Below are 21,293 nucleotides of genomic sequence, written 5' to 3' on the forward strand. Positions count from 1 at the left end.
TTCTTTTCACTATAATGTAATTCAGTCCAATTTTGAGTTTTTAATGAAATAAAATGATTGGAAATGGGTTTTCTTGTACAGCACATTTGACTGCAACTTGCTTATTTTCTGAAGAATTGACTGCAACTTGCTTCAATAATGGAGTCTTTGGGAGAAAATGGGGTGTCTTTAGCGGTGTCTAGAAAAGCTGCCACGGAGAATATTCCTGAAATACTTGGAAATCTTTGCTAGATGATTCCTAGTTACATCATGTAGTCATGTGCCTTGTTTTGTAGGTGACTCGGTAATGCAATAGATACTCTAAATTCCCTGTTTGTGGAGTACTTTATGAGTGGCGTTATAAGTTAGAAGATTTGTGCTTCCCAAATAGGAAGTAATGGTGACTACAAGAAAAAGAAGAAAAAAAAAAAACTAAGAAGTGATGTTTGTTTTTTTGTGTGGGGTCAGTTAAGCCGGTTCAGTCACTGTGAAAATCCTCCGGATACTCTATACAAAGAGGCTGAAGTCGACAGCCCTTCAAACGAGGTGGAGCCCACCTCACAGGCATATCCCATCCTGTATTGAGAACATATTCCTAAATAATAATACATAAGTACGGAAATATTTTCAATACACAGTGGGATGTGCTTGTGAGGTCGATGTGAGAAGCACATCTGATCTTCCTTCAAACGATCTACCACAGCTGATTTGGTTCTTTGGATTTTCATCGAATATAGTTTATAAGTGGAGCCCACCCCATAAAGCGAGAAGCCATGGGGTGGGCATTCGAGTATCTGTTTATGGTTTTATAGGTTATGTTTGGTTTGAAGGAAAAGGTAGAGAAAGACAGAGAAACCAATACAAGGTTTCCCTACCTTTCCATTTCCTTCAAACCAAACATAGCCTTAATGAATCCTGATGAGGGCGGATTTGGCCCTCCAGTGACATTCTGACACTTGGCACCTTATGCCAACTAAATATAGCCTCTTGACAACTAGATAGCTCGAGTTCGCCATAGGCAGTTCGCCACTTACAGGCAATTCGTCACAAGCAACTCACCCTCATGTAACCTGGCACCTCAGAGCAAATAGGTGACACTCGGGACCACTTTGGCAACAACTTGCCTTTGCTAAGTTGGTGCCCCACTAGGCGTAGCCTGGCACAGGCGTGGCCTGACACGACCTGGCACAAGCTGGCAGCTTAGCCTTGACACGAGCTGGCAGCTTGGCCCTGACACGAGCTGGCAGCTCGGCCATGACACGAGCTGGCAGCCTGGTCCTGATACGAGCTAGCAGCCCGACCCTAACACGAGCTGGCAGCCTGGCCCTAGCACGAGCTGGCAGCCTAGCCCTGACACGAGCTGGCAGCCTGGCCCAGGCGCTAACCTAGCAACCTCGAGGAGCACACCTCCGTTCTGTATCCCACAGGACCGTACTTTGTAACGGCTATATTAGTTCACCAACTCCCCAGTTTAGACGGGAAGGGACAGCCTTACCAGTTGATGGCATTTTTCCCACCTAACACGAAAGCAGGTCCCATCATAGCGGGAATCCAGAAACTGCTCCACCTAACCCACGAGGACTCCAGTATATAAAAACCTCACCCCCCAGAGGGGAAATGAGATAAGAAAAAAAAGGATGGTAACCCCTACTCTCTAGCTCTCTCATTCTCTAATATCACTTTCAAGCTCTCTACTATCAGAGTGCTAACTTAGCCATCGAAGTGACCTCATCGGGTAAACACCCTCGGGTTCTCTGATTCAATTCTTGCAGATCCCTCAGCTCCCCCCGTCTACAAAGATGAGATGATCATCTCCTGCAGGAAGCAGTCGGGTTTCACCACCAAGCAGCTCATCAAGGTAGCCCACCACAAGGCAGTTTGCCACAAGGTAGCTCTCCCCCAAGCAGTTTATCACTAGGTAGCTCGCCACCAGACAACTCACCACTAGGGATCTCTACTTCAGCCTCTGAGTCACAGGCCACTTGGGAGCATACGAGATGACGAAGTATTTAGCCAAAAAATTGATACATCACATAAAAAATGATACGTGATCAAAATCGGTTACATCAAATCCCATCTGAACAGTATGGGAAGCGTGAACCCACCAACCAGAAGCGAGCACATCACCAACTTAGAAAATTTAATATTAACGGAAGTTCGCATATCAACAGAAGGAATCCGAGAGGACAAAATTCCATTTCTTTCGGTCTTTTGTGATTTTCAAACTCCCTCTCATTTTCTTCTCTCTTCCACCAAGCCCTAATCCAGAAGCATCCCCACTGACAACCTAACTGTAATGCGAAAAGAGGATTGTTATATTGAAGTGCATCCTGAGGAACAGAACTGGTACCAGCCACCTGCAGAGTAAATAGAGTGCGAGAAGCGGTATTACGCAGAATTTGATTCGGATATTTGTGAAACAATGGAGAGGCTGCAAACCCAGATGATGAATGAGGCCAAAACTGGCTTTGGGGGTGATAGCCCTTGTTACACTGAGTATCGCCGAGTCCATGGCCACGACCTGGTCTGGGTTTATGGAGAGAGAAATGGTGATAGCTCTTGTTGTTACAAGTCTGCAGTAATAAGTGATCAATAGATGGGGAATTGCATACAAGGAAGAGAGAAATGGCCCACGAATTGTTATAGTTATTTGGATTAATTTATCATCTATGGATGATATATCAACAATTTTATTAAAAATTAAGAAATAATCATTATTTAATGGTTTTAAGTTAATGCAGCATTTGTCATGTATATCAGAGAATCTATGGCTTTGGAACATTTTGTTCATATTCAAGAGTTAAGATTTCAAGCTATAATCAGCTACTATGGCCTGGTAACTTTCTAGCCACCTTTCTTCCTTTCTGTATATCCTTCTTTTCTTGTTGATTAGTTGAAGGTATTTGCCATCACAAGCCAAGATGGGAAGGCCTCCCTGTTGTGATAAATCCAATGTGAAGAGGGGTCTTTGGATTGAAGAGGAGGATGCCAAGATACTTGCTTATGTATCAAAACATGAATTTTTTAGACAAGTAGAGGTGGTAACAAGCTGAACTTTTCATGAGCTGTTCGAGCTCGTCATATTTGATATTTAATATATATATATATATGTGTAATAAAAATATTATAATTATTAATTATTATAATTCTTAATTTTTTAAATATAAAATAATTTTTTTTATATATAATTTTTATTTTTATAAAATATATTTTCTCAAAATCGAACTCGAACTCAAGATTCTGGCTCGAACCGAACTCGAGCTCTGGTACTATTCGGCTCGGCTCGGCTCGAATCCACCCCTACAGTCAAGCAATCAAGTTCATTAATCGTATTGGTTCTTGAAGGGTTTTGGTTCAACCAATGAACCAAACTGCAGTAGACTAGGTTCTGATCAACCTGGCCAACCATCAGGCTCTGTTCTTAAAACACTCATTCTCTTGGGTTATCAGGTTTCAGGCCGAAACCGAAGCCACGAATGTGCTTGGCCAACCATCAGAATATAGATATAATAGCATACATTCACAAGGTTTCAATCCATCCAAAATGATGTTTTTTATACTGATGACGGCTGATTGATTTCTTGCTGCCAGGACTATATTTCACGCCCACAAAGGCTAATTTGTAGTGAGGTAGCTGGTGGGATGCTTCTGGCTCAGGGCTCGGTGGAGGAGAGGAGAAAATGAGAGGGAGAGAAATGGAGTTTTGTCCTTTTGTGTTCGGTTCAACCGAATTCCTTCTGTTAACATGCCTTAATCTCCATCTCCAAAGGGGGTTAACTTGAGCCCACCCTCAGTGATAACCAATTAGTCTCTAAAGTTGGCTACCATGGGCCTCCCAAGCAGCCCAAGAATTGTCTATATTAATGGTGGAGAAGCCCAAACTATAGCCTTTATAGTCTACTATTTTACGAAGATAATTCGTCGCTATAGTTGCCACAAAGCACATACTGTTATTAGAACAAGAAGCATCAAAATTAATTTCTATTGTTCAACGATCAGGGGTATGCTAGAGGTTGGATGTCCACAGTGGTCGCCGCCATCCCCTTATAGAGATGTCATTCAGCCATTCCTTTCAAGAGATCAGAGTTCAATTCAGACTTTAGAGACGTCAGAACTTTGGTCGCCAGTGGGTGCTTGTTCGAATTTCGGGAAGGCAAGTGCTGGTGTGTCACCGCTATCTTCTTCAATGAAGGCCTGGAGCTTTGTCAAGGACTGGAGAGTTTTGGGCTTTTGGATTTGGCAAAACAAAACCCTAAAGGAAAGTCATCGAATGTAGTTAGGAAATAGGGTATGTTTGTCATTTATTTTATATTTATTTTTATTTTCAAATAAAATAAAAAATAAAAATAAAAAATGTCAAACCACTAACCATTAACTAGGTCAAATAGGTTGACAGTTTGATCATCTGGGTCACTATTTTTTTTTTTTTTTACTTTTTCAACGGTTTTGCATTGGAAGAAAGTTCGGGGTAAACCCAAAACCGCTCGAATGACCAATTTCTAATACAAACGGTCCAACCATCTAGGTCAATGATGGTTTGAAAACGTTGCTCTAGACCACCATTCATTTAAAGAGGGGTTTAACTCATTAGGTCCCTCTATACATTGGTTTACCACTATTGGTACTTGGATTAGTCAAGGGCAACAAAGTAAATTCACTCCTGAGCTTCAAAGGAGGGCCGAAGGCTTTGAGGGTCTGGAGAGGATGTGCCGAGGCCAAGGACTATAGGCCGAGGTGGATCTTTCCCTCAGATACTGTAGAGGTCGAGGGCTAGTACTGAGAAGGACATTCGATGAGACCGAGATACAACTACTCACTTGTGTGTACAAGGGGTCTGGAGGAGCTCTCGGAAGTTGCTCTGCAAGGAAGAGAGTGTTAGAGGCCTCGGGTGGAAACCTGAGGCAAGGACTTCAATGGTTAAGTTAGTGTCCGCATGATGTAAGTAGTAAGTCTGGAGCCAAGGGGTCCAGACGAAGTCACTGATAGCACTAAGTCCTCAAAGAAGAGAATATGAGAGGTCTCAAAAGTTCCGGATCCTTTACCTTGTGGGAGACGCCTTGCCTTTATAGTCGGAGCTGCCTAGGAGTGGTTGGGCACGGATGGCCCAGATGCGAGCCGTACGAGGGATCGCGAGATGTTCTAGCGGAGGACACGTGGCGCCCTACGATTGGGCCCGTCCGGTTCGTACCAAAGGGGTCCACGTGTCCTTACGGTGACCCCATGTTGTCGCCTGCCGTCCGACATGTGTCAGCCCTGTATTGGGGGAGCCGAATGCGCCTACATCACTTGCCCCCCGCTCCCGAGGCCGAGGCAGGGGCCTAGATAGGGCTTCGATTTTGGCCGAAGGGAGTACTAACATTGGTAGGTGCCATTGCGTATGCTTCTAGCCTCGGCAGCCGAGCACATTTACATCAAAAAAGAAAAACAAAAAATACAAGGAAAAGAAGCAACTATGCTTCACCACCAGCCGGGGGGAGGGTAGAGTCTTCGGCTCCATCAATGGGCTTGTTGAGGACCTAGACGGTCTGCTCAGGAGACTCCGGGTGCACTTGTAGCCCCTCAATGTCGAAGTCCGGTAGCACTTGCAAAATAACCTTCTTTGTGTCCTCGATGCCGTCCAGGTAGGATTGGGCAGCATAGTCCGTGAGGCTCTCCTAACACTCGTACGACTGCTTCCAGATTTCGACGGCCTCAGCCGCTTGTGCCTCAGTTGCCGCTGCCCGCTTCTGGGCCTCCATTGCAACCTGTCGAGGGCAGCCCTGTCCTCCTTGGACTTCTTCAGGGCCCCGCATGCGCTCTACCCAATCCGTCTCCGCCTTCAAGTCCTCCTCCAACGTCTACTGGAGTTGTTGCTCATCCTTGAGGGCCGCCTGGGCCTGGTCTCGACTACTCTTCGCCTTGGCCATCTTCATGGAGAGCCTATCGTTGTTCTTCTCGAGCCAAGCCAGGCACTCGCAAAGAAGTTCCATTCGGTTCGCCATGCCAACGTAGTGATGACAGACATGCACCGAGGAGAGCGCCATCAGTAAAGCAAATAGAAATCAAGAAAAAACTAAATGCCAAGGAAAGGATGAAGTACTAGGGAGAAGGCATACCTCAGCCACATGATAGAGACCCTCATCACGGACTAACTGGAGGTCACTCTACATCATCTTGAAGCCGGTCCCTTAGAAGGACTGCCCCGCTCACCAGGGCCTTGACGACCCCCTTCTCCGAGATAGAGTCCCCCTCGCGGATCTGCCAATGGGGACAAAACACCCAGGTAAGACGCTCAACCTCCCTGGCTGGGCCCTACAGGACACCCATTCGTAGGGGGCATCGACTCTCATGTTCTCAGCTCGCAGGACTTGTTGCAGGGAGAAGCATTGGAAGTGGCGAGCTAGCTCTTGAACCTTGGCGAGGTATTTGGTCATGCTTTGTTCTCTAGCTTCATACTCACCATTGACTTGGTTCACCACCAGTTGCAAGTCGCTGAAGACTTCAATGTGCTGGGAGCCGAGGTCCTTATCGAGCTGTAATCCAGCAAGAAGGGCCTCGTACTCGGCTTCGTTGTTGGATGTAGGGAAGTCGAATCTCAACGCGTACTCTATTACTATGTCGTTTGGGGTGAGAAAGATGAGGCCTGCTCCACTTCCTTTGGCGTTGGACGACCCGTCAACAAAAAGTCTCTACGTGGGATGAGCTTCCTCGACTGGGTGACCCTCTTCCAACTCATCTTCGGGGGCTCAGCGGAGGACTCGGCTGAAGGTACATTCTACTACAAAATCTGCCAAGGCTTGCGCTTTGATTGCAAGCCTCGACTGGTATTTGATGTCGAACTCAGATAGCTCGACAGTCCACTTAATCAGACGTCCCAAGGTCTCAGGCTTGGTGAGGATGGCCTTGAGGGGTTGATTCATCAGAACCACGATGGTGTGAGCTTGAAAATACGGCCTGAGCTTCTTGGCCGAGATTACAAGGGCGAAGGCTAGTTTCTCCACCTTAGGATATCTGGTCTTGGCGTCTCAAAGAACCTTGCTAACATAGTATATTGGCTTCTGTGTGCCGTCCTCTTTTATTAAGACCGAGCTGATTGCCTCATCCCCAACTGATAGGTACAAGTACCAAATTTCTCCTGGAGTAGGCCGGGTGAGGAGGGGAGGTGGGGCGAGGTACCTCTTTAGTTAATCAAAAGCGTGCTGGCACTCCTCCGCTCACTAGAAATCTTTTAGTTTCTTAATGGCGCGGAAGAAGGGCAGATAGCAGACAGCCGACTTTGACATGAAGCGGTTGAGGGCAACTATTCAGTTAGTGAGCCTTTGAGTCTCCTTTACCGACCAAGGGGGTGCCATGTCAGTATGGCTTGTATCTTGTCAGGGTTGGCCTCAATGCCTCTTTGAGTAACAATGAAGCCTAAGAATTTACCCGAGATGACGCCAAAGGCACACTTGCTAGGATTAAGCTTCTTGTTGAACTTTCGCAATGTGTCAAAGGTCTCGGCCAAGTCTGAGGTGTGCGCCTCGACTTTTAGGCTTTTCACCACCATATCATCCACCTAGGCTTCGATGTTCCTCCCCATCTGATTTTTGAACACCTTATTGATGAGGCACTAGTAGGTGGCCCCTGCAATCTTGAGGCTGAAGGGCATCACTCTTTAGCAGTAGGTACCATGCTCGGTGATGAACGAGGTCTTCTCCTCATCTTTGAGGTGCATCTTTATTTGGTTGTGTCCGGATAAGGCATCCATGAAGCTAAGCAGCTTGTACCCTATAGTGGCATCAATGAGGTGGTCTATACTTGGCAAAGGAAAACTATCCTTTGGGCAGGCTCGGTTAAGGTCTGTGAAGTCAATACAGATCCGCCACTTCGTATTAGTTTTCTTTACCAAAACCACATTTGACAACCAGTTAGGGTAGTATACCTCTCGAATGAAGCCGACGTCGAGTAGTTTGTCAATACTTCCTCTTCTATGGCCTTCCAATACTCTGATGCAAAGTTCCTCTTCTTCTGCCAAACTGGCCTAGAGCTCAGGTCCACACTCAGCCTGTGAGTGATGACCGAAGGGTCAATTCTGGGCATGTCAGCGACGGACCAAGCAAAGACATCGGTGTTAGTTTTGGGAAAACTTACCAGTTCGGATAGGCTCTCTGGGGGAAGGTTGGACCCGACATGGACTGTTTCCTCGAGCTCGGCCTCGTCCAGGGGAACCGAGATGAGGTCCTCGGCTCGCTGGCTCATCCCTGAGTTCAAAGCCCTCTAGTGGCAAAGCTTCCTTGTTCTTGCCCTTCAGTGCTGCCACATAGCACTGGTGGGCGACTTGATGGTCCCCATGAACGACTCCGACGCCGTGTTCGGTGGGGAACTTGAGGGTGAGGTGGGACGAGGATATGTCTGCCCTAAGTGCATGAAGGGTCGGCCTCCCCATGATTGCATTATGGGGTGAGCCAATCTTCACGACCAGGAACTCATTCATTCTCATCACCTGCCAAGGCTTGGTCCCCACCATGATGGGTAGGGTGATTCTTCCCTCCAGTCTAACCATGTTATCGGAGAACCTAACTAGTGGGATGTCAGCTGGCTGGAGGTGCTTAGGCGCTATCTTCATCTTCTCGAAGGCTTCATAGAAGAGGATGTCAGCTAAGGAGCCATTGTCGACGAGAATCCTCTTAACTATGAAGTTTGTGATGATGGCCAAGATCACCAAAGTGTCATCATGGGGGACTGTGACCCCCTTCAAGTTCTTGTCCGTGAAGGAGAGGGTCTCCTGCTGCTTCATTTTCTTGGGGGCAAGCCCTTGGATGTTTAACTACCTGGCATAAGCTTTACGGGCCAAGGCTGCTGCTTCGTCGTACTGCTTGAGGTGCCCACAGCGGATGAGGGACTCTATATCATTCTTCAAATCATAACAGTCCTCCGTGTTGTGGCCAGCACCGTGGTGGTACTTGTAGTACTTCTTTAGGTTCCCCCTCTTGGGGTTCCTCTTCATCTTTTCAGGCCACTTCATGAATTTCTCCTCCCCGACTTGCCTCGAGATCTGGGTTTGGGTGGAGTTGAGTGGTGTATACTGGTTGTAAGCTAGGGCCGAGGCCGATGGCTTTTTGTTGTCCTTGTTGTTGTTGTGGTGGTGGTGGTGGTCTCCACTCTTCCTCTTCTTCTCTAGGGCCCCGTTATGGTGCTCGACTTCCCTTTCCTGGTTGTCCCCGTTCAAAGCCTCCTCGGCCTAGATGTACTTCTGGGTCTTCTTGAGGAACTCCATCTTTGTCTTTGGTGTGGTCTTGTCCACCGAGCGTTTTAGGGCCGAGCCAGGGAAGAGCCCGCTGATAGCGGCATGCATGGAGACCATTGGGTTGAGGTCTCTAACCTCGAGCTCTTCTTTCTTAAAGCGGTCAATGTAGGACCGCAGACTCTCACCTCGCTTCTTCTTGATGGATATCAGTGAGACTACACTCTTTTAGCACCTACGACTGCTGATGAAGCGGGCGAGGAAGAGGTTGGCAAACTGCTCCCGTGAGGAAGAGGTTGACCGGGGTAGGAGACTGGAGAACCAACGATGAGTGGCCCCCCTGAAGGTGGCCTGGAAAGTTCGGCACGTCAGGGCGTCGAAATACACATAGAGTATCATGACTGCTCTAAAACTCTCCAGGTGGTCGTCGGGGTCTGAATTCCCATCATACATCTCTAGTGCAGGGGCCTTGAAGTGCTGGGGGAGAGGCTTGGAGATAATGTCTAGGGTGAAGGCATTCATCCTTCACATCGGATTATCTTGTTCAGTCGAGGCGTCAGCTCGGCTCTCTTGGACTTGACGGAGCTCATATCTGATGGCCCCAATCTCGGCTTGTAGTTCTACGATCCGAGGGTCGGCTGGAGCATGTGCCCCGCCTTTGTCTTCGCGGGCATGGCGGAGGTTGGCTCGGACTCCAGAGTAGTCCAAGGCTGGACTGTGTGCCTCCCGTCGGGTGCGGCGGTCATTCAGGATGTCACGGAGATCCGAGACGTGTTGGGGAGAAGCGCGGCATCGGCTCTCAGCCCTTGAGTGGGCACTACAGCGGCTAAGGTGCCTACCTTCATCCCTGGGGTTCTCCCTTCGGCAGCGATGATGTTGTTCGGAGGGCTGGCGGCTGTCATCAGACTGCGTCGGTTCTTCCTCCCTTCGGCTGGGAGGTCTCACATTCCTCTGAGGTGGGCTGGCGGGTTGGCTGCTGCCAAACTTTGAGGACTCGACCTGCCGAGTATTGGCTTGGTTGAGGGCTGGCATCCAGCCTGCTTACACCAACCCTGATGATCTGACACCCCGACGGGGCAGTCGCCTCAGGAGGAACCTCCTGCCTGGGGGCAAACTTGTTCCACGCGCTACATGAGGTATTCCAGACAATCAAGGACCACCCAGAACTATTCATTGGTAACCAGGTTTTGGGGGTTCCTGGCTCTTCGTACCATGGTGTCCAAAGCTTAGGAGATCTTAAATTTGGAGTGTTTTAGGGGATCGTCTTAGAAACATTTCCCATAGAAGGCTTCAATTGTTGGTACTCAGATAAGCCGAGGGCAACAAATTAAATTCACTCCCGAGCTTCGAAAGAGGGCCAAAGGATTTGAGGGTCCGGAGAGGATGTGCCGAGGCTGAGGCGGATCGCTCCCTCAGATACTATAGAGGCCAAGGGCTGAAGGATGTTTGAGGAGACTGAGATACAATTGCTCACTTGTGTGTATAAGGGGTTTGGAGGAGCTCTCGGAAGTTGCTCTACAAGGAAGAGAGTGTTAGAGGCCTTAGGTGGAAACTCGAGGCAAGGACTCTGACAGTCAAGTTAGTGTCCGCATGATGTAAGCAGTAAGTCTGGAATCGAGGGGTCTAGATGAAGTCACTGATAGCACTAAGTCCTCAAAGGAGAAAATATGAGAGGTCTCAAAAGTTCCGTATCCTTTACCTTGTGGGAGGTGCCTTGCCTTTATAGTTGGAACTGCCTGAGAGTGGTTGGGCTCGGATGGCCCAGATGCGAGCCGTACGAGGGCTCATGAGATGTTCCAGCGGAGGACATGCGACACCCTAAGATTGGGCCCATCTAGTTCGTACCGAAGGGGTCCGCACATCCTTATAGCGACCCCATGCTGTTGCCCACCATCTAACACGCGTCAACCCCGTAATGGGGGAGCCGAATGCGCCTACATCAACCACTAACTAGAATTGTTTAGCTTTCACACAATTTTCGAGGATATGATCCAAGTCCTCGTCCTCACAATAAAACTACACCCACTATCAAGATTAATACCTTTCTTCCTAAGGTGAATTTTTTATGGGAGTTTTCTATTAAGAAGGAGATAAAGAAAAATTTTAGCTTCGGAGGGTAGTTAAGCTTCCAAATGTTAGAGAGCCAACTGAAGTCGTCTTCCCATTCATAATTGATGAAGGGAAATTTGGCCCGACCTCGCGATCGCCCGACACGTGGCAAAGGCAAGCAGCTCGGGATAGTAGAGCGCCCAAAGCGAACATCGGAAGCAAGCCTAAACTCACTACCGAGCCCAAACTCCAGACCGCTGTACTTAGTCCGAGCTCCTTGTTAAGAGCGAGCTCCCTGTCAAAGGCCCGAGCTCCCTAAAAACCCGAGCTCCCTAAGTCCGAGCTCCCTACTAGGAGCCTGAGCTCCCTAAGTCCGAGCTCCCTACTAGGAACCCGAGCTCCCTGTTAAGAGCGAGCTCCCTGTTAAGGGTCCGAGCTCCCCAAGAACTCGAGCACCCTAAAATCCGAGCTCCCTATTAAGAACAAACTCCCTACTGGGAGTCTGAGCTCCCTATTAAGAGCGAGCTCCCTACTGAGAACATGAGCTCCCTGTTAAGGGTCCGAGCTCCCTAAGAACCCGAGCACCCTAAAATCCGAGCTCCCTATTAAGAACAAACTCCCTACTGGGAGTCTGAGCTCCCTATTAAGAGCGAGCTCCCTACTGAGAACCCGAGCTCCCTGCAAGGAGCACGAACAATACTGGGCCCCAAGCCTCACAAAGCTGACCCGAGCTGACCCGTGGCAGCTCGGAACACTCCAAACCGAACTCAAGGCACCTCGCTCGCAACTCCAACACTTCACTCCCAAAGCACCAGGCCAGCCAAACGTACCCGACACTAAGGACGTCCGTACCCAAGGGCGACGCACCTGACTGATTTGGGATCTGACGCCTGACAGCCGCATTTCAAACGGCTTCCTGCCACCACCACCTGCAATCGTTGTCACTTGCCGTAGAGACGGCTCCGACAAAAGGAATAGTGGCGGTTCTGTCCGGCCAGAGGAAATGACACCCGAACTGGCAGGAGTTCAGAAGTAATCATGCCCGACCTGACGGAGGCCTGGAAGTGAGTGCGCGAGGTGGTTATAAAAGGCTTCAACCCCCCAGGAACAAGGTATGCTAACTTTCGCGCTATCTGGTTATTCTTTCCTTTGAAGGATTCTAACTTGAGCTTCGGAGCCCTTACGCCGGGTTCTCCCCGGAGCTTCTCTTCTCCTTCCATTTCAGGTCCCTGTTACTCAGTTCAGAGGCAAGATCATCAACAGCTAAGACCGGCCAGATTGTGCATCATCAATTGGCGCCGTCTGTGGGAAACGCTTCAAAAAGCCTCCCTCCAAAACTTTCATACCCTTTCCTTCTTCTCTGAAAAACTCATTACTCATGGCCTCATCCAGCAACGCCGGACGCGGCACAGAGACAAACACCACCGGGGAACAGCTCCAAGTTCCCGTGGTGTGTGTTGGGCAGTTCACCATCCCCCTCACGGTGGATGGAATCCCCAATCTGACTATGCCACAAGCAGTGGCACCTGTAAGCCTACCTTCCGCAAACATCCCCTTCCCTCTTCCCATCGAGATTACCTTCACTGAACCAACCGCCGTCCCCCTGGCAGCTAGCCAAAATCGGTTGGACGACTTAATGCAATGCATGCGGGCAATGCAAGCCCAGATGCAGCAGTTCCAGCAACACCAGCTTCACCAGCACCAAGTGTTGCACAACCTCTCCCAATACCACTATCAGCAGCAGTTCCCCCAACTGACACCGAACCAACCACTACTTCCACCTCGCCACCCTGCCCTGAAGCCAGTAAAGGCCTCTCTGCAGGATGGGCGCCTCCACCAAGGAAAGGCCTCCAGGCCCCAGAATCCCCCAAACAGCCAGGCCTCGTCCCCAGGCCGGAGAGAAAGAAAAGTCATCCCCGCCTCGCGGCTCGCAGGCGGATTAGGAACCTCGCCCGCAAGGTCGGCACCTCGGGTCTCCAAACCGGAGTCCCCACTGGTGGGAAACCGATTCGGCGCACTGGCAGCAGCGGACTACCAGCACTCCGAGCCCATTGAGCTCGGCAACACGGAGGCCAGCAGCGCCAGTACAAGGCCCCCTCAGCAGTGAAGACGCCGTCGAAGTCGACGAACCGCCACCCGCGTCTTATCCGAGCTCAGAGGCAAAGGCGAGACGAGCTCGGACGAGGTAGGAGTCACCCCGATTCTCTCAGTTCCTTCCCCCCTCGCCTCAGAACTCCTGGCAGTCCCCTTGCCTAGAGATTTCAAGCTCCCGCCCCTAGACAAGTACGACGGATCCTTCGACCCCAACGACCACGTGGACGCTTTCCAGTCCCAAATGCACCTCGCCAGGGCCAGCGAATCATGCATGTGCATGGCCTTCACCACCACCCTCAAGGGGGTAGCCCGCACTTGGTACAGGAACCTGGCCCCCGGATCGATAAAGTGTTGGGCTCAGTTCGTGCAGGTCTTCACCGCACACTTTGTCACCAGCAAACGGTGCCCCAGATCAGAGGAAAGCATCTTCGGAGTAGTCCAAAGGGAAGGAGAACCCATACGGGGCTACATCAAACGATTCAATGAGGCATGCTTACAGATACCCCGGTTAGACCCCGCGGTGCAGCTCGCCGCAGCAAAATGAGGGATGACGCACAAGGAATTCAAGTGGCACATGGTAGCTAACCAGCCCGCAACTGTGGCCGAGCTCCTCAAGCTCGCGGACAAGTTCATGAGGACAGAGGAGGAAATCAACCAAAGAACCGAGGGCGGAAACGAGAAAAGAAAGAGGGATGGCGAGCCCTCTAGCTCAGCCGACCGAAAAAACCCGGCCCGGGACCCAAAACCGAACCAGTCGTTCCGAGCTCCCCTGCCAGTTCGGACGGATTACACGCCACTGAACACAAGGCGGACCGAGATCCTAATGACGATCAAGGACGCCCCCTTCGTGAAATGGCCACCTCGCCTAAAGGGAAATCCGAACGAAAGAAACAAGAATTTGTATTATAGTTTCCATAGGGACCACGGTCACAGTACCGAGCAATGTAATAACCTCCGAGACGAGATAGAGGGGCTCATCCGTCGCGGATACTTAAGAAACTTTGTACAGCACAACAATAATAGCAATAAAGCGGATCAGCCGGGCGAACACTTAAAAGATGCCCCGGAGACTAGCAGCAGGCCTGCCGAGCTGATGCAGCGACAGCCTCCGGCAGAAAGGCCAGTTCGGGGAACCATCCATGTAATTGTGGGAGGTTCGGTGGTGGCGGGGTGCACATCAGCGGCAGCCCGGACCTCAGTTCGCGAAGCGGTCCTCGAGGAGCGGAACCCCCCGAAGAGGCCGAAGACCGAGGAGCCGATCCTCTTCACAGAAGACGACGCGCGGGGAGTTCGCTACCCTCACGACGACGCACTTGTCATTAAACTCAGGATCAGCGACTTCGAGGTTAGGCGCGTGCTCGTAGATTCAGGCAGCTCGGCGGACATCCTATTCAAGTCGGCGTTTGATCGGCTACAGCTGCCAAGGAGCGAACTAAAACCTGCAAGCACTCCCCTTGTGGGCTTCAGCGGGGAAGAAGTCAGGCCCCTTGGAAAGATAACGGTGCCCGTGGAAGTCGGCACGTGGCCTTGTGCGGTCAGACTCAACCACGATTTTCTGGTGGTCGCGACCCCCTCCCCATACAACGCCATAATAGGACGGCCAATCACGCATATCCTGCGGGCGGTGGTCTCTACCTACTATTTGGCAATGAAGTTCCCTACGGACTTCGGTGTGGGGGTAGTGCAGGGTGACCAGCTCGAGTCCCGCAAGTGCTATGTCGCCGCCCTAAAGGGCAAGTCCAAGCCGGCCGGCGACCTCGATCTGGAGCGGCCTACGGAGTAAGGCGAAGAACGAGCCTCGCCAACAGAAGAAACAGTCGCGATCCCGACCTCACCTACGGACCTAGCTCGCGCACTCCAGATTGGTGCTTCTGTCAAGGAACCCCTACGGACCGAACTGGTAAGTTTTTTACTCCAAAATTTAGATATTTTTGCATGGTCCGTGGCCGATATGCCCGGTATTGACCCTAGTCTTATAACTCACAAACTTAACACTGACCCTTTAGTCAGACCCGTTAGACAGAAGAAACGGAACTTAGCCCCGGAGCGCTGGAAAGCGGTCGATGAGGAAGTCGAAAAGCTCCTCGCGGCAGACTTCATAAGGGAAGTCCATTACCCGAGCTGGGTGGCCAACCCTGTGCTGGTGAAAAAGGCGAACGGCAAGTGGCGCATGTGCGTCGACTACACCGACCTAAACCGAGCTTGCCTGAAAGACTGCTTCCCCCTTCCTAGGATCGACCGCCTAGTGGACGCGACCTCGGGACATGAATTGCTAAGCTTCCTGGATGCCTACTCAGGCTACAACCAAATCCGGATGGACCAGTCCGACGAGGAAAAAACCAGCTTCGTAACCGAGTTCGGTCTATACTGTTACAAGGTCATGCCCTTCGGGTTAAAAAACGCCGGGGCGACCTTCCAAAGACTTGTAAATAGGCTGTTTCGGCCCCTGATCGGCACAAAGATAGAGTGCTATGTAGACGACATGGTCGTCAAAACACAGTTTTCGCAAGAATTAATACAAGACTTAGATTCTGTCTTCCAAATCCTGCGTCAGTATAACATGAAATTAAACCCCAACAAATGTGTCTTTGGCGTCACCTCGGGCAAGTTCCTGGGCTACGTTGTCAATCGAAGTGGCATCGAGGCCAACCCAGACAAAATACAAGCCATCCTAGATATGAGACCACCTCGGAAAATAAAAGAAGTCCAAAGGCTAAACGGCCGCATAGCCGCCCTAAGCCGCTTCATGTCCAAGTCGGAAGATCGCTACCTACCCTTCTTCAAAGCAATCAAAGGCAAAGGGGTTGAATGGACGCAAGCCTGTCAGCTCGCGTTTGACGAGCTAAAAGGCTACCTCGCCAATGTGCCAACCTTAGCTCGGCCCAAGGAAGGCGAAGTCTTAGAGCTGTACCTCTCGGCTAGCGACGAGGTGGTCAGTTTGGTACTAGTAAAGGAGGCAGACCGGGTCCAACGACCCATATATTATGTTAGTAAAATCTTGCAGGGAGCAGAGACAAGGTACCCGCAGATAGAAAAGCTAGCGTATGCCCTGGTGGTAGCAGCACGGAAACTCCGCCCGTACTTCCAGGCCCACACCGTCATCGTCCTGACCGACAAACCTCTGAGACAAGTTTTACTCAAACCCGAGGTTTCCGGCCGGCTGACGAAGTGGTCCATTGAACTCAGTGAGTACGATCTCCAGTACAAGCCAAGAACTGCCATCAAGGCCCAAGCCTTGGCAGACTTTATCGCAGAGTGCATGTTCAACCCTGAAGCCCCTGAGCTGGTCGAGCCCGAGGTCCCCAGTTCGGGCGAACTCGGAGCTCCCAAGCCAAACGAGTCCGAACCCCGTGAAGTAGTAGCTAGCGTGGCTTCCCTCCTGGTTAGACCAAGCGCGAACTGGGATGAGGAGCCCTGGATCCTTCACGTAGATGGCTCCTCGAACCAACAAGGCAGCGGGGTTGGAATAGTGCTACGCGGCCCGGGCGGAACAAAACTGGAATACGCACTACGCTTTGAGTTCGCGGCATCCAACAACGAGGCGGAGTACGAGGCACTGATAGTCGGGCTAAACCTAGCGCGCAAGGTCGGAGCAAAGCACATGGTTATCTGCAGTGATTCCCAGCTCGTGGTCAACCAAGTTACAGGCGAGTACGAAGTACGCGAACTCACTATGATTGCGTACTTAGCAAAAGTAAAGGAAGCTCTGCTCAACTTCCAATCACACTTCATCAAGCAAATCCCGAGGTCAGAGAACGCTGAGGCCGACGCCCTGTCCCGACTGGCTAGCACGAGCCACAATGCCAGGAGAACCGTGTTCGTAGAGGACTTGCCTCGGCCCAGCATTCTCGGTGGGGCAGAAGAGGTCGCTCCCGTCACCGAAGCAGAGCCGAGCTGGATCGACCCACTCGCGAGCTTCCTGTTAGATGGAACCCTCCCCGCGGACTGCAACACAGCCAAGAGGGTGCAGCGCCAAGCAGCCAAATACGTCATGATAGACGAACGGTTGTACCGACGATCCTACACGCTCCCCTATCTGCGATGCTTGCGCCCAGCCGAAGCCGAGCTAGTACTCCGCGACATCCATGAAGGCTTGTGCGGCAGACACCTGGGGGGCAGAGCCCTCGCCCAAAAGGCACTTCGACAAGGATACTACTGGCCAGCGATGAAGACAGAGGCAATCGAGCTCGTCAGAAAATGCGGCAAGTGTCAGAAGCATGCCAGCATCCACCATCAGCCCGCTGCCGACCTCAAATACCTCACCAGTCCATGGCCCTTCGCCCAATGGGGCATCGACCTCCTGGGGCCATTCCCACCAGCGAAAGGCGGGATAAAAATTCCTAGTGGTGGCAGTAAATTATTTCACAAAGTGGATAGAAGCCGAACCCCTAGCAATAGTTACAGCTCGAAACATACAAAACTTCTTTTGGAAGAACATCGTATGTCGCTTCGGGCTACCTCGGGTACTGATCTCCGACAACGGCAAACAGTTCGAAGATATCAAGTTCCAAGAATGGTGCCGAAGTATGGGAATTAGTCAGAACTTCACATCGGTCGCACACCCGCAGGCAAATGGCCAAACAGAAGTAATGAACAGAGCCATCCTCCGCGGACTGAAAGCGCGATTGGACCGAGCCAAAGGTTTGTGGGCAGACGAACTACCAAGTGTTTTATGGGCACACCGAACCACGGAAAAGACCGCCACAGGTGAGACCCCCTTTAACCTCACCTACGGCACCGAAGCAGTGATCCCGAAGGAAATCGAAGTGCCTACGTTGCGACTAGAAGCGTACGATGAACGGACAAACGAGGACGAGTTACGCACCAACCTCGACCTACTGGACGAAGTGAGAGACCTCGCGCATATCCGAACTGCGGCTTACCAACAAAAGGTAGCTCGGTACTACAACGCGCGAGTAAAGAAGAGGAACTTCCGCGTCGGCGACCTGGTTCTCCGTAAGGTCATGGTGCCCGAACCCGGTGTAGGGAAACTTGGACCAAACTGGGAAGGACCCTACAGAGTAATGAAAACACTCGGTGGGGGAGCGTACGAGCTCGGAACCCTAGAAGGGAAACAAGTACCCCGAGCATGGAACGTTGTCAACTTGAGAAGGTACTATCTATAGGCCACCAAGGCAAGTACGCCGAAGTCATTTCATAAAATGAACTGAAGGACCGAAATGGTCAGTTCGGCAAAAAATATAACTCGAAGACACCAGTACATGAACAAAAAGACATTTCGTTTCAAAATAGATGTGTACATTTAAAAAAAAAAAGGGTGTACATTCACAAGCCCGGGGCTACTTCATCGTTATTAGAAGCCTTTTCGACAACACCCGAAGGACCTGCCTCCCCCTCGGAGTCTGGTTCGGCATCCGCAGCATTAGCCATCTCCGGAGTGATGCGTGAAGTGGATATGGCGCTGGTATCGAGGTCGGGGTACGTATTCCGGATCATCCACCGACTTAGCTTGAAACCCCTCCTGTAGGAGTCTACCATCAGGTCATCGAAATCTAGCGAAGCAATGTAATCGCTGACAGCCTTCTTCTTCGCGTCTTCGATGCCTTGAGAGAAGATCTGAGTCCTCTCCCTGATATCCTCCTGAAGATACTCGACTTGGTGCTCCAGGTCCAGCTTCATTTCCGCCATACGCTGCACCACCACTCCCATGGCCTCGGCATCCCTCTGAGACCTCGCTTGCCTAAACCGCGCACGACGAGCAGCAGCATCAGCAGCACGAGCATTCTCCTCGACAGCTCGCGCCTGCCTCGAGCATTTCTCCACCTGGTTCGCCAAGGCGTGAATGGAGGAGTTCACCTATCAAAGGAAAACGAGATCAGAGAAACGAATAAAAGCTGAACTCTAAAGAAGGGATCACTTACCACCATGGCATGAGTAACGGCACAGCAGGCCACTTGGTGCAGAGGGAGCTCGGTCCACGCCGCAACTTCCTCGGGAAACATGCCTCCTTACTCCGTTGAAGAGCATGAACAGGCGACAGCACGCTCCTGAAGTCCCCCGGGGCCTCCGAGCCCGACGGCCCAGCTCGCATATGAGCGGACTCGGAATAGGCGGGAGCCCCCGTGTGTGTGGTTTCGGCATAAGGAGCCCCCGCCGGCCCCTGCATAGGAGGAACCATCTCAGGCTCCTCTACCGGATAATCCGGCACCTCGGGCTCCGCAGCTCGGGATGGCTCGGCGCGAGCTCGCTTGGCCACCCGCTTTCTCCTCTTCATGCCCTCGAACAAGTGCCCACCTCAGGTCCCTCGAAAATCCATTGTACCTGCGAAAAGGAGTTCGGCATCAGTAAGACGTAAAAGAAGAGCAAGACGAGATCATTAGGGAAAGAACCTACCCGAACTCAGGCCCGCAGCAATAAGCTTGGCCTCCGTCAGATACCATTGGCAATCCAGCCCAAGCCGCGCCCATTGCCGGAGGCCCTTCGCCGTCTCCTCATCAAGTGTGATGCCGGAATCAGGAGCGGCCACCCCCCAGCCGGTCTGGAACGGCCACCCCATCGCACTTCGCACCCCGAAATAGTCTCGCTTCCACGCCGGGACCTTATTGGGGAGTCCGTGTAAGAGCTTGAAGCCCGGGCGAGGGGACAGGTAGTATGCCCGCCTACGCCCAGGAAGGGGACCCACTTGCTTTTTCAGCATTAAGATAGAAGAAAAAATCTCCAGATCCAGAGGGAAGTTCTCGTTGCAAAATAAAGAGATCGTTCCCACTAAGTTCCTAATAGAGTTCGGGTGAAGCTGGCCAACCGTCACACCGAAGTGGTTTAGGACCTCGACAAGAAGAGGGTGGAAGGGCAGTCGCAGCCCCGCGGCGAGCTGTTCCCGGAAAATCACCATCTCATCAGGACCGTGTTCCCAAGGAAAGCTACCCGTAGGGATAAAGTAACCGTACTCACTGGGCAAATTGTAGTAGTCTACGAGGGTTTGAAGTTCCTCAAGCGTCATAGTCAAAGGGCCGAACTGATCTACAACCCGGCCACGACGGGAGGTGGATGCCGACCTACCCGAAGCACCTCGGGTGGTAGGCCCGACCCCTTCCTCAGGACCTAAATCGGGCTCACTTGAACTACCGTGGGACGCAAACTGGTTCGTAGAACCCACATCAGACCCGCTTGAACAGTCTGAACCCTCCAAACCAGACATCGTGAAATGGAACGGGATTCCAAAAAACACTCACCCGGGAAGAAGACTGAAGCAAACCGCGAGAACTCGAACAAGCAAGAAAACCTGGGACGCGAGCTGAAAAACCTGGACGCGAGCTGAAACTTAAGGCGCGAGCTCAAGGTGTACAACAGTAGCAAGGACGCCCCCCCGCGCACTATTTATATCCACAGCGTACGGAAAGCGACAGCCCAGATCGAAGCCAATCCAACGGCCCACAGCCGCGCTAAGCCGCACGTCTTCCAAGACCAATCAGCGCACGTCTTTCCGAAACTGACGGAACATCGCGCACGTCTTGTCAGAGGACAGGTGTCGACACGCGTCTTCCCGAAACTGACGGGGTAACGGCGCATGTCTCCTCGCAATAAAAGCGTCTACAGTGCAACTCCCGAACAACTGCCGTCACGACTCCCAAAATGCGCGCCCTTTTCTGAAAATCAAATTAGAGCAAGCGCGCTCAGCACGGACCAAAACCCTCCTGCTACCTTGCAAACTCCCCGCACCAAGACGAGACCGTTGTCACAGGGAGTGGGGGGCAATTGATGAAGGGAAATTTGGCCCGACCTCGCGATCGCCCGACACGTGGCAAAGGCAAGCAGCTCGGGATAGTAGAGCGCCCAAAGCGAACATCGGAAGCAAGTCCAAACTCACTACCGAGCTCGAACTTTAGACTGCTGTACTTAGTCCGAGCTCCTTGTTAAGAGCGAGCTCCCTGTCAAAGGCCCGAGCTCCCTAAAAACCCGAGCTCCCTAAGTCCGAGCTCCCTACTAGGAGCCCGAGCTCCCTAAGAAC

The 21,293-nt window shown here is 51.4% G+C and overlaps 1 protein-coding gene across 1 annotated transcript; it reads right to left on the reverse strand.

Annotated features, from left to right (window-relative positions):
* Positions 1–457: 457 nt before the first annotated feature.
* LOC148790441 (uncharacterized) lies at positions 458–8,734 on the reverse strand. Its single transcript, XM_088892294.1, has 2 exons — positions 8,167–8,734; positions 458–555 (listed from the first exon to the last, which is right to left on the reverse strand). Exons 1-2 carry the CDS (start codon positions 8,732–8,734, stop codon positions 458–460), a joined length of 666 nt encoding a protein of 221 aa, XP_088748420.1.
* Positions 8,735–21,293: the final 12,559 nt, after the last annotated feature.

Source organism: Nelumbo nucifera, chromosome 7, assembly GCF_055504915.1.
Source record: "Nelumbo nucifera cultivar China Antique chromosome 7, China Antique-T2T, whole genome shotgun sequence".
Classification (NCBI taxonomy): domain Eukaryota; kingdom Viridiplantae; phylum Streptophyta; class Magnoliopsida; order Proteales; family Nelumbonaceae; genus Nelumbo; species Nelumbo nucifera.

What these genes read in the sequence shown, in the direction of transcription:
- LOC148790441 (XM_088892294.1), bottom strand. Translation starts at nt 8,734, where the DNA reads ATGAAGCAGCAGGAGACCCTCTCCTTCACGGACAAGAACTTGAAGGGG. An exon ending in GAGCCGAGGACCTCATCTCG is followed by an intron (nt 556 to 8,166) that starts GTTCCCCTGGAC and finishes TTCTCAATACAG; the next exon opens with GATGGGATATGCCTGTGAGG.